The 13,323-nt window shown below is 53.1% G+C and overlaps 1 protein-coding gene across 11 annotated transcripts in view; it reads right to left on the bottom strand.

Annotated features, from left to right (window-relative positions):
• Nucleotides 1-13,323, bottom strand: part of TPM4 (tropomyosin 4) — a 36,702-nt gene that overhangs the window by 21,334 nt on the left and 2,045 nt on the right. For 4 of the 11 annotated variants that reach the window (XM_063599980.1, XM_003813564.6, XM_008966097.5 and 1 more), the window contains one exon: nucleotides 5,506-5,631. In XM_063599980.1, coding sequence (XP_063456050.1) covers nucleotides 5,506-5,631 — 126 coding nt within the window. The other 7 variants (XM_034946516.3, XM_055103769.2, XM_008966098.5 and 4 more) reach the window with 7 other exon arrangements.

The following is a 13,323-nucleotide window of genomic DNA, read 5'->3' as shown; positions in this document are numbered from 1 at the left end:
CCTGTAATCCCAGCACTTTGGGAGGCCGAGGTGGGTGTATCACAAAGTCAAGAGATCGAGACCATCCTGGCCAACATGGTGAAACCCTGTCTCTACTAAAAATAGAAAAATTAGCTGAGTGTGGTGGCACGTGCCTGTAGTTCCACATGCTCAGGAGGCTGAGGCAGAAGAATCGCTTGAACGCGGGAGGCGGAGGTTGCCGTGAGCTGAGATCGCGCCACTGCACTCCAGCCTGGTGACAGAGCAAGACTCCGTCTCAAAAAAAAAAAAAAAAGGCGAGTGTCCCAGTACAAGATGGGTAGTTGAGTCAACATAGGAGTCAAACATACCATGTGCTTTGAGATGAATGTCAGTGCTGGTCTCTCCAGCAACACAATAGACCCAACGTTAGGCTAAGATCTAAGATAGGCTCTTCTCTGAAAAAGGCACACAGTGTTACCACGTAGAGAGTTCTAGGGCTCACTGTGAGATTCTTAGAAAGCAAGGCCATCAGTGACCCAGCTCATTGTGTCCTGTGAGTTCCGCTCCCATTCACCTGAATGGCAAGATAAATGCAAGACTATGGAGCCCTCAGTTAAATGTTGGCCATGCAATTACCAAGGTGGGACGAGGCGGGGGAGCCTCGTTGGAATTCCATCCTTCAATCCGCCTGGCTGAGAGATGGCAGGACAAAAAGATATGGAAAGGGAAAGAAAACTTGGTTGCAGGCATGGAAGACATACCCCAATAGTGTTATTGGCTTTTCAAGGTGTTTTTACCTACAAGAAAGGAAGTACACAATGGGAAGCATTAAACCAGGAACTCCAGGGCCAAAAAGTGCTGGGCTGGAATCCCCGCTTTGTCATTTTCTTTTTAATTTTTTTTTTTGAGATGGAGTCTCGCGCCGTCACCAAGGCTGGAGTGCAATGGCATGATCTCGGCTTGCTGCAACTTCTACCTCCCGGGTTCAAGCAATTCTGCCTCAGCCTCCTGAGTAGCTGGGATTACAGACGGACACCACCACGCCTGGCTATTTTTTTGTATTTTTAGTAGAGACAGGGTTTCGTCTTGTTGGTCAGGCTGGTCTCAAACTCCTGGCCTCACGTGATCCACCCGCCTTGGTCTCCCAAAGTACTGGGATTACAGGCGTGAGCCACTGCACCCGACCATGCTTTGTCATTTTCACAGCCACGTGGTGTTGGGAAGGTTGCTTCCTCATCCTGGCCCTCTCCATCCCAAAGCCTGATTAGTTACTGGACTGCCTTGAGGCTGTAACTCCAGAGGGTGGTGCCGCTTATGCCCAGCAGGTGGGATGTGCCAGAGAAAGGCATCTCTTACTGCCACGGTTTTATTTTACCGCAATTTCATCCTCACACATCGCACCCATTTTGCAGGTGAAGAAACCGAGGGGCCCCACTGGGGGAAGTGGTTTTATTCAGTGACTCAGAATTGGTAAGAAATGAATGGCCTCTTAAGACCCACCCAGGGCTCTTCCTTGTCAGAACCTGTCCCCTAGGTCCTGCCAGGGCTACGAGGCAAGGCAAGTTTTCCAGCGATGCCCGCTCTTTGGAAGCAATATTGAGAACGGGTCAAACGGGCCTCAACCGAGAGGAAAAGGGAAGCCACGCTAGCTTTTTCCTATCGGGACAAATGAAGAATCCCTGAACTGGGGAAGGCTATCAAAATTATTAGGAAGGCCGGGCGCGGTGGCTCACATCCGTAATCCTAACACTTTGGGAGGCGGAGGCGGGTGGATCACATGAGGTCAGGAGTTCGAGAACAGCCTGGCCAACATGGTGAAACCGCATCTCTACTAAAAATACAAAAAAATTAGTTGGGCGTGGGGGCAGGCGCCTGTAATCCCAGCTACTTGGGAGGCTGAGGCAGGAGAATCGCTTGAACCCGGGAGGTGAAGGTTGCAATGAGCCGAGATCGCGCCACTGCACTCCAGCCTGGGTAACAGAGCAAGATTCCGTCTCAAAAAAAAAAAAAAATTATTAGGAAACCACTCCCTCTCCTGCCCTGAGTTCATACTGGGGGAAAAAAAAATAGAATGAGGCTAACGTGGCTGAAAAACTACACAAATAGAGTCAGGAAGGTTTCTCAGCCTCAGATTCCTAGAAGCAGAAAGAGGGCACTCCCACAGGTGTTTTGTATTGCAGTGTCCTCTGAAACACCAAGTGCAGAGAATTGTGAAAACCACTGATGAAACTGTCTTAAGAAACGTCACTGAGGCCTTCCCATGAATGGGTGCCTTTCATTCTTTTTAATTGCCTAGATCTTAACTCCTCCTACCACCTTCAGTAACTGGGCCAGGAACTGATGTTGCAAAAACACTCTGCAACCAACACCATTATCGAATTCCAGGACATTTTCATAACCCGCCAAAGACAAACAAACAAACAAAAAACTGTGTACCCATTAGCAGTCGAGGAATTGATTTTAAAGATCAAACAGAGGTGCTTGATTCATGAGTTGTCTTTTAAGAAGTGAGTAGCCCTTATGTGGGAAATTCTGAATCCTGGCAAACAACGCTTTTGGCAGATTTTCAGCTGTCTGGAATTGGGAGATACACGCATATCTGTACATGCATACATATATATGTATTTTTGAAAAACTGCTAGTCACGGCCGAGTCATTTTGGGTTCCACCCCTTCCTGCAATCAAAGCCTTCCACACGCTACAAAGGATTTCCCTTATAAGGTAAAAGAGGCTTGCTAGATACATGTGGCAAAGGAACAGGAAGATGTCAGTTAATCACACAAAAATCTAAACGAAACCAGCTGTCGGGAAACAGGCCCAGAAGTCTACCACACGCCGGCTCCTGGCTTATTCTACAAGAGTGAAAGGGTTTTTTTTTTTTTTTTTAACCCACCCCTGGTCTTAGTTCCTTTTGCCCTGGGAGAGGTTTTCCCTCTCCCAGACCGAAAGAAGCATCCTTTGCTTTTTCAAGGACTTTTCGAACCTTTTCAAGAAGTCTTCAACTCTCCAAAAACATCTTCCCTCCCAACTAGACGGTCTTGCTCCTAAATCTTGGCTCCAGGCTGAGGGCCATTTTGAAGCCGAGTTAATTGTCCTCCAGCGAGATGACTTGGGATGAGATCAGAGCAAGAGCTGTGTCGGTTAAGTGTGAGAAAGAGGCCAGACCGGCTACCGATTGAGGCTTACACCGGGTTTCTAAGGCCTCTCGGGCCAAAGCAGCCCTTACAGGATTAGAGGCTTCAACCAAGGCCCATGCTGCAGCCCCCATCTGGGCTCTTTCCAGACCTGGCAATTCACACCACCAATTCCATCTGGCTGGGCATCTTTTGCCTCTCTAGGGTCCCCACCCTGAGCCTCAACACTGAACTTTCAGGGCTTTTGGGCTTCAACCTCTATCCGCACAGCCCCCCACCCCCACCATACAACTTTCTTGCCTATGAGTCTGTGCACACCCATGTCTCTGGTCCCAGCAAACTTATTTATTCTATAAGACCCTGCTTAACCTCCATTTTGGAGCCTCCCCTGTCATGCTCCCATAACTGCACAGAAAACCCGTGGAATGCAGACCTCGCTCCATCAGTGAGTCAGCTCCCCTGCCTCCATTTGTCTATGAGCTCTTCCCAGGGCAGAGAAAACACAATTGAGGCTGGGCGCCGTGGCTCACGCTTGTAATCCCAGAACTTTGGGAGGCCAAGGTGGGCAGATCACGAGGTCAGGAGTTCGAGACCAGCCTGGCCAGCATGGTGAGACACTGTCTCTACTAAAAATCCAAAATTAAAAAAAAAAATTAGCTGGGCGTGGTGGCGGGCGCCTGTAATCCCAGCTACTCGGGAGGCTGAAGCAGGAGAATCTCTTGAACTCGGGGGGTGGAGGTTGCAGCGAGCCGAGATCGCACCACTGCACTCCAGCCTGGGCGACAGAGTGAGAGTGCCTCAAAAACAAAACAACAAAAAACAACAACACAATTGAGCATTTACAAAGCGCCAGGCTCCACGCCTGAGATTTTACTCCTGGGACCCTCCCTGCTACTCTGGGGGGTCGGGATTCTTATCAGTCCTACTCGCAGATGGGAAAACAGCTCCTAGAGAGCAAATACCAAGTCATGAAGCCTGTGGGTGGCATGATATGGGACCAGAATCCAAATCTGTCCCCAGCCCCTGGCGGTGCCACCATCTGTCCCGAGGGACAGCCAGCAGGACGATGCAGAGGGGATGGTGAAACTCCCTCCTTTTTCAGACCCATTGTTTATCTCGGGCCCTGCGACTCGCGGCGGAGGCGCACAGCAGGCGCTCAAACGATCGTGGGTTCAGGGCCCCGCGCCAGCGTTCCCGGGGCCTTCTGGAGAGAGGCAGGGTCCCGCCGCCCCGGTTCCCGCAGGAATCAGCTGGAGAAAGGCGGGCGGCTTGGGGCTGAACTTCCTCCACCCCCCATCCCCCCTGCCGCCTGGAGCAGACACGTCGCCGCCGCGCCCCTGGGAACGGTCAGGGAAGCAAGCAGAAGCCGGGAAGCCGCGAAAGAGGCGAGAAAGTGCGACCCCCTCCCCAGATCCCCGGACCCCCATCGAAATCCCTGTCGGCCGGTCAAACCCTAGACAATGGAAGCTCCACGTTTCCATCCTCATTCCCCCCCACAAGTCCGGTCGCGGGTTCCCCTCGGCCCAGGACCCCGGCGCCAGCCCCGAAGCCGGAGCCTGCACGATACGCCCCCTCCCGCCGCGCCACTTCTCCACCCGGAGATCGCTCACCCCCTCCGCCCCATCCCCCCATTTCCCGCTTGGCCGGCCCCGCCCGACCCGGAGGCGGCGCCCCCTCCCCTGTCCCAGGCCCAAGAAGGAGGACGGCGCAGGAAGTAGGGGGTCCTGGCTGCGGGCGCAGGGATGTGGGTCGGCGATCGGCGTCCGAGGGCGTAAAAAGGCGGCCCGAGGACTGCGCGCGGGCGGGCAGCGCGGGAAGCCGGGAAGAAAGGAGGGTGCGCGGGGGAGGAGGCTGCGGGCGCGGGGCCCGAGGCCGGGGCGCTCACTTTCTCGCGCCGCTCGCGCTCGCCGTCCAGCTCCCGCTGCAGGCCCTGCGCGCGGTCTTCCGCCTCGTCCGCCTGCTGCTGCAGGGCCTGGATCTTGCGTTTCACCGCCTCCAGGGAGTTGAGGCCGGCCATGGCGCGGAGGCGCAGAGGCGCACGGGCAGCGGCGGACGCTCGGCTGGGCTCGGCTCCGGCGAGAGCTGCACAGCCGCGCCCCGGCCCCCCAAGCCTTTGCCTGCGCGGGGGCCGCCCCCGCCTCTCCCCGCCCCCCGGGCCGGCTGCCGTCGGGGCGATGAGGTCACCCGGCCGGACCGCCGACGTCAGCACCGCTGGGGGAGGGCCTGACGTCGGCACCGCTGGCCACAGCTGCTGGAAAGTGCCCCTTTTCGGGACTTATTTGGAGAAAGCGCTGGGAGGCGCCGCCTTCTCCTCCTCCTCTCCCTCCTCCCCCTGCGGCTCTCCCCGCCTTCCCGGCCCCGGGGCTCCGGCCTGGCCCCGCCGCGGGCTCCCGCATCCCTGCACACGTACGTCGGAGGCCTTCTTCTCCGTGAGCTCCAGCTTCTCCTGCGCGTCCTTCAGGTCCTCGGAATATTTATCCAGCTCGTCCTCTGTCCCTTTTAGTTTCTTCTGGAGGTGCGTCAGCTCCTCCTCCACCTGGGGACGACAGAGCGAGGAACGGGTCAGCCTGGGGGGGGCGTGGTCACGTCCCCGAGGTGCAGGGGTGGTCCCCCCCAATATTCACAAGAGTCCTCCGTCTCTCTCTGGGCATCAGTTTCCTTATCTGTAGAACAGGGGTTGCGATAGCATGCACCACGCCATCCATGCTACCTGATAGTGGGATTTTCACATCTTTCCCTCGTCCTGAGGACCAGCTGTTTTAGGCTTATTGGGGTCCCCAGTACTCTAGGGAGATCAATGGCAGCTTTTGGGAAACTGAAGATCCCAAATGTTTTCCAGAAATACACACATTCCAGTTTCAGAGGTGCAGCCTCACCATGATCTGGAGTTAAGCAATCTCATTCTCTGCGCGTGGATCCCTCCGCCCATCCCTGTCCCCAGCATTTCTCCCTCTGGTTCTGACCCCAACACGGGGTCAGAGAAACTTTCTAACAAATACGCCTGCCCTCTTTCTGCCTAGAACCTGCTATGGCTCCCTATGGCCCAAGGCAGTGGTTCTTAGACTGTCTTACCAAAATACTCTGAAGGGCTGAAGGGCTGAAGGGCTCAGACCTAGTCCCTCATTTCTGGGCTTTGGGGGGCTTGGCTAGAAGAGACTCGCCCCTACAGTATCACTTTCTTTGAAGGCTCGGGTTAAATCTTTAAAATTTTTGCATATAGGCCATGTTCATTTTAATAAAAATGTCCCCTACTTTCCCTAAATTTTCAGTCCTCTGTTTATCCCAAGAGTCCTATCCTCCCACCACTCCTAGTTTGAGAAGCTCAGGCCTATGGATTACAAACCACAGACCCCATCACCTCTCTTTGTCACCCCCCACCCCACCGGTCTAGAGTTGGCTCAAGAAGACTTTTCTGTCACCTCCAGGCTGAAACTCCCTCCTTGGGCCCCCAACTCTGGATTAGGGTGATCATATCCAGCTCATGCCTGGATCTGACTTTTTTTTGAGTCTCGCTCTGTCACCAAGGCTGGAGTGCAGTGGCACGATCTCAGCTCACTGCAACCTCCGCCTCCTGGGTTCAAGTGATTCTCCTGCCTCAACCTCCCTGGTAGCTGGTACTACAGGTGCACACCACCACGCCTGGCTAATTTTTGTATTTTCAGTAGAGACAGGGTTTTGCAATATTGGCCAGGCAGGTCTCAAACTCCTGACCTCAAGTGATCTGCCCGCCTCGGCCTCCCAAATTGCTGGGATTGCAGGCGTGAGTCACCACACCTGGCTTGGATCTGACTTTTGCCTTAGATGGTTTGACACTGATCTTGTTCCTGCTCCCAGGGTGGGCAGACAGCCCCCACTGAGCCCAGCTTCATTCTCCTGCTTCCTCCCCACAGCAGGAGGCTCAGAGAGGTGGGATGACTTTCCCCAGGTCACACAGCACAGGGTTTGAGCCCAGGTCTTCTGGAATATAAGCCTATAATGAACTGAATGCTTGCTTTTGCCCCCTCTCCAATTCATGTGTTGAAGCCCTTATCTCCATGTGATGGTAATTGGTGATGGTGCCTTTGGAAGATGATGAGGTTTGGGTGAGGTCATGAGGGTTGACCCACCATGATGGGATTAAGGCCCTTATGAGAAGAGACCAGAACTTGGTTATCCTCTTCCAATGTGAGGACACAGCAAGAAGGTGGCTGTCTGCAAGCTAGCTAGAGAGCCTTCACCAGACATTTAATCTGCCAGCATCTTGATCTTGGACATCTAGCCTCCAGACTGTAAACAATAAATGTCTATTATTGAAGCTACCCAGTCTATGGTGTTTTGTTATAACTGCCTGAGCTGACAAAGACAAAGCCCTTGGCCCTGTTCCTCACACTAGGCCAGCTTCCCTTCCTCCCTCTCTGACTTGCTTCTCTTCTTTTTTTTCCTGAAGAGGGTATGTTAAAAAAGCTGCTGTGCCCGTGGCTTCTAGACTGAGCTCTGAATCCTGTCTGGGCTACGTGCTCACCCCTGAGTGGATGTACAAAATGTACCAGGTGCCCCATATGTGTGTGTGTGTGCATGGTTTTTTTTTGCCTTTTTTTTTTTTTTTTTACCTGATCTTGCTGTGTGTGTGTGTGCATTATTTTTTTTTTTTGCGTTTTTTTTTTTTTTTTTTTTTACATGGTCTTGCTGTGTCTCCCAGGCTGGAGTGCAGTGGTGTGATCATAGCTTACTGCAGCCTTGACCTCCTCGGCTCAAGCGATCCTCCCGCCTCAGCCTCCTGAGTAGCTGGAAAGTGTGAACTCCAGGCTTCCCATCTTGCGGCCTGCTGGGTGTCAGCTGGAGGATGGGGTGGAGGCTGGCAGCTGGAGGTTCAGCTGATGTCACTGAGGTGACCTGCAAGGGTCTCTAGCTGAGATGCGACAGAGAGCAGGGAGGGCTATCCTGTCTGAAGTCCTCAGGAGCATCCCAAGCTATGGGGAGACGACAGGGCCCAATCCAGGGTGGCCAGCTGATCAGGGCAGGGTCAGAGTCTATAGGGCCTGACCTTGACCTCCGGGTGGGGAGCCTGGAAGCCTGACTCCAAATCCAAGCTCTGCGACCCCCGTCCCCTTTTCTGGCCTCAGTTTCTCCATCTGCAGAACAGAAACCTTGACATGCTGGTCTCTGAGCATTCCGGCAGCTGCTTTTGAACTTCTGCCTTGACTGAGAAAATGAGCCAGTTTCCTTAAAGACGTTTCATAGGTCAACCCTGACCTACAGTGTCCACCTGACTTCCTTCCAGATCTGTGGATCACAGCATTTATTGGGTGCCAACTGTGTGCCCAACACAGGACTCTCCTAACATGTAGGAAGAGTGAGAGCAAATCTGACAGCATTGGACTCATCAGGGTATGAAGATGGTTTGGGTGTTTTGTTTTGTTTTTGTTTTTTTTTTTGAGATAGGATCTCGCTGTGTTTTCCAGGCTGGTCTCGAACTCCTGGGCTCAAGGGATCCTCCCACTTCAGCCTCCCGAGTAGCTGGGACAACCGGCATGAGCCACCCCACCTGGCTGGTTTGGGGTTTTTTTGTTTGGTTTGGGGTTTTGACTACTTTTTTGGGGGAAATGTTTGGGCAAGAACATGTGAGGACGGGGATAAGGCCGACAGGGGGCTATCTGGCATTTAGAATGTGTTGGGCGTGTTACAAATTGTTTTGATATATTTTTTGAGACAGAGTCTTGCTCTGTTGCCTAGGCTGGAGTGTAGTGGCTGGATCTCAGCTCACTGCAACTTCCACCTCCCAGGCTCAAGTGCTTCTCCTGCCTCAACCTCCCTAGTAGCTGGGATTACAGGCTCGTGCCACCAAGCCCGGTTAATTTTTGTATTTTTTGTAGAGACAGGGTTTTGCCAGGCTGGTCTCGAACTCCTGACCTCAGGTGATCCCCCACCTCAGCCTCCTGAAGTGCTGGGATTACAGGTGTGAGCCACTATACCTGGCCAGGGCATGTTACAAATATTGTCTCAGGGAAGCCCCATACTACAGAAGGGCAAACTGAGTCTCTGAAAGGGGAAGGGACTTGCCTGATGCCACACAGATGGGGGATTTGAATCTTTGTTAGTCTGAATCCAAAGCTGGTTTGCTTGACTTCTAGACCATGCTGGACCCACTGCTAAGAATGACTTTCTACTTTTCACTGGGAGGGCGTCTACCGTCCCTCCATGCTCAGTCCCAAGGCTCCCCAACCCTGGTGGCCTGCTCTGCTGCCCTGAGCAGAGCTTTCGCTACGCCTACAGCTCTCCCAGCCTCTGTCCCTCCCTCTGGTCTGGCCCTGACCTCTGAGCTGGAGGTATTCATGGTCTGTCTCCCTCAGCTTGGAGTTTCTTGGGGGTCAGGTCTGGGACTGAGGCCACTATGGGCCCCAGCATTAGAACACTGTGGGAAGTGTTTGGGATGAATTGAAGACACAACCCCAAACCCTTCAGTGGTAGGCAGTGAGTATAAAAAATAAATGAGAGCTGGGCGCCGTGGCTCACGCCTGTAATTCCAGCACTTCGGGAGGCCGAGGTGGGCGGATCACGAGGTCAGGAGTTTGAGACCAGCCAGACCAACATGGTGAAACCCCGTCTTTACTAAAAATACAAAAATTAGCCGGGCCTGGTGGCGCGTGCCCGTCATTGTCCCTCTGTGAGCCTCAGTTTCCCTATCTGTCATAGGATTACCTTAGTCCCTGCAAATAGGGCCTTGGGGCAGGGCTGAGGCAGGATGTGGGTTCAAAGGCCAGTGGTGGAGGATGTTGCTGCCCTGGGAGGGGAGTGGGCAGGAAGCGGCCGGGCTGGGCCTCTTTGTCCTTTTCCCACACTGGGTAAGCAGGGCCAGAAATCAGTGCTTGGCTGCTGGGATCAGGCTGGCCCGAGAGCTGCTCTCTCTGGCCTCCTGCAGCGTCAGGCGCTCTAAGTGCCTCTATTCCCCAGCAGGACTGGCCGTTAGCTCCTGTGGGGCTCTGGCTTCTGCTTCGGAATTCTGGGATCTTGAGTTCCACACCTGAACTTCAGAAGGCCTCATGTGTTCCCATTTCACAGATGAGGACACTGAGGGCTCAGAAATGTGCAGGAACGTGTCCTCAGTCATGAAGCTAGGAGAGTCACAAAGACCAGGCTCCGTGGCTCAAGTCTGTGATCCCAGCACTTTGGGAGGTTGAGGTGGAAGGATCACTTGAGCCCAGGAGTTCAAGACTAGCCTGGGCAACATAGTGAGACCCTGTCTCTACTAAAAATAAAATAACTAGCTGGGCGTGGAGGTGTGCACCTCCACTGGGGAGGCTGAGGTGGGAGGATCGCTTGAGCCCTGGGAGTTCGAGGCTGCAGTGAGCTGTGATTGCACCACTGCACTCCAGCCTGGGCAACAGAGTGAGACCCCCATCTCTAAAAAATAAAAATACATTTAAAGACTGATATACACAAAGTATGTGCTAGTCTATGGAGGTTTGCCTGAAAGCTAGTCTGTGTAGACTTGCTTTGAGCCCAAGTCTACTCCAGTGGGCATCTTTGTGGGACAAAAAAGGCATAACCTCCTTGGCCACGCAGCTGGCTGGAGGCTTTGAGGATTCTTCCTTTTTGAACTTGTCCTGGGAGATAGCCACTCACACCTTAGTAAGAATTAGTGCTATAAACTTGTTTCTCTCCGAATCTCTGGCTAAGTCCCTCATGGTGAGGGCTAAATGATGGCTAGAAGCTGGCCCAGCACAGGATGAATGTCTGTGTTTGCCAGGGAGGGGCACAGAGAAGGCGGAGGGAGCTTGTGGCAGGGAACACTGGGGTGGGGCTTGGCCTGCACGAATGTGCCACAGACTCTTAGGGCAGCCCTGGGGCACGGGGGGCTGGGGAGGCCCAAAGGGGAAGTAGGGCGGGGCAGGAAATCAACCTACATTTATTGAGTGCTTACTCTGAGCTAGGCTCCGGGCCAAGGGTTCCACCTGTACAGTCACCTCTAATCCTGTCATGGGGTGGCAAGGGAGGCCCTACTGTCACTTCCGTATCTCACTCATGCAGGCGTCCGGGACACCTAGCGACTGAGCCATGACTCAAACATGGCCAGTCTGAGCTCCGAGCTTTCGCCTTTAGCTGCCGGGCTGGCCTGGCTCCTGGCCTGGGTGGGGCTGGGCACTCGGTGCCGTGGTCCTAGGCATCTCCCAGGGTTTATCGGAGACCTGGATGCTCCCCAGGGCTTGGCAGTTGACATCGGGGTGTGGATAAACATTGTGGGGAACATGGCTCTGTGGGAGGGGACTCCCTTCCTTCCTCCCACCCACTGCTCCTGTCTGCTCTGCCCCAAACCATGGCCACGGCCTTGGAACTCCAATGCATTCTCATTGCCAGGATTCCCAGGACTCTTGTCTCCAAAGTTCTGGGTCTGTGTGGGCTCTTGGCTGCCAGGAGATGGGAAATGGCCTCCCTCTCCTCCGTCCACCATGGGCAGCCCACCTGCCCCGGCCTCCAGGCTTTTAGCAGGGACACCCCCACATACACAATGAGATTCTCAGACTCACTCTCAACTCTACTCCCATCCCAGTCCCCAGACCCCACCTAGTCACCCCTGCAGCAGGTCACAGCCCTGGGCCCCCACCACACACACACACACACACACACACGTGCCGTGCCATTCTCCTGGGCAGGTGCCCATGAGACCATGGGCTTCTGTCACAGTGGAGGCTTCCTGATCCAGGGGCATAGCGTCACCTACACGCACACACAGGTCTGCACAGCCCCCCTCACATCCATATGCACACGCCAGCAGAAACAGTCACTGACACACACACTCACCCCGACAGAAACACACACTCATTCACACACACACCAATCGAAACACACACTCATCCACACACGCACACACACCCCAATAGAAACACACACATACACGCAACCCCATAAAAACACACACTTATCCACACACACACCCCAACAGAAACACACACTCATCCACACACACACCAACAGAAACACACACTCATCCACACACACAGCAACAGAAACACACATTCATCCACACACACCAATAGAAACACACACTCATCCACACACACACCTCAATAGAATCACACACATACACACAACCCCATAAAAACACAGTCACACACATACACACTAACAGAAACACACAGTCATCCACACACACCCCAATAGAAACACACACTCATCCACACACACACCCCAATAGAAACACACACTCATCCACACACATACACACCAATAGAAACACACAATCATACACACACCCCATCAGAAACACACACTTATCCATACACATTCACACACACACCAATAGAAACACACACTCATTCACACACATACACACCAACAGAAACACACACTCATACACACACCAATAGAAACATACACTCATCCACACACATACACACCAATAGAAACACACAACCATACACACACCCCATCAGAAACACACACTCATCCATACACATTCACACACACCAACAGAAACACACTCATACACATAAACACACCAACAGAAACACACACTCATCTAAACATGCACACACACCCCAACAGAAGCACAGTCACCAACACACACACAACAGAAACACACATCCAAACATGTGCGTGGGTGCACACACACACGCCATCAGAAACCCATCACCCTGATACACAGATGCCAACACAAACATAGCCACATCAACATGTACTTTCAATCACTGTCATACCAGCGTTTGCTCAAGCACACACAGTCAGCCTGTCCCGCTACCCTCACAGACCCCCACCATCTACACACAGGCTCACAAACACACCCACACTCTTTCACACCTACTTTCCAACAGCCGCATGCAGCGTCCCACACACTCACAGCTCTCCTAGTACACACTCATTCTCACGGTCACCTTTACGCCTCCGCACTCTTTTCAGCTGAAACATATGCGCATGTACAGATAGACACGTAAAACAGACACATACAACACATGTGCACACACAGAAAGGCTCAAACACACACAGATACACTCACACACGCACAGAGAATTGCTCAAACACACAAATATGTGTACACACACAGACATGTGCAGAAATGCTTAAACACATAGATACACACACAGACACACGCTCAAACATACACAATACATGTACACAGACACATACAAATGCTCAAACATGCAGATACACACACAGACACACGCAGAAATGCTCACACACACACACACAGAATTGCTCAAACACACACAAATGGCCGGGTGCAGTGGCTTATGCCTGTAATCCCAGCACTTTG

This window comes from Pan paniscus, chromosome 20, assembly GCF_029289425.2.
Source record: "Pan paniscus chromosome 20, NHGRI_mPanPan1-v2.0_pri, whole genome shotgun sequence".
In the NCBI taxonomy this organism is placed as follows: domain Eukaryota; kingdom Metazoa; phylum Chordata; class Mammalia; order Primates; family Hominidae; genus Pan; species Pan paniscus.
Note: the sequence above shows the minus strand (reverse complement) of the source record. Positions and strands in the feature narration are given on the sequence as shown.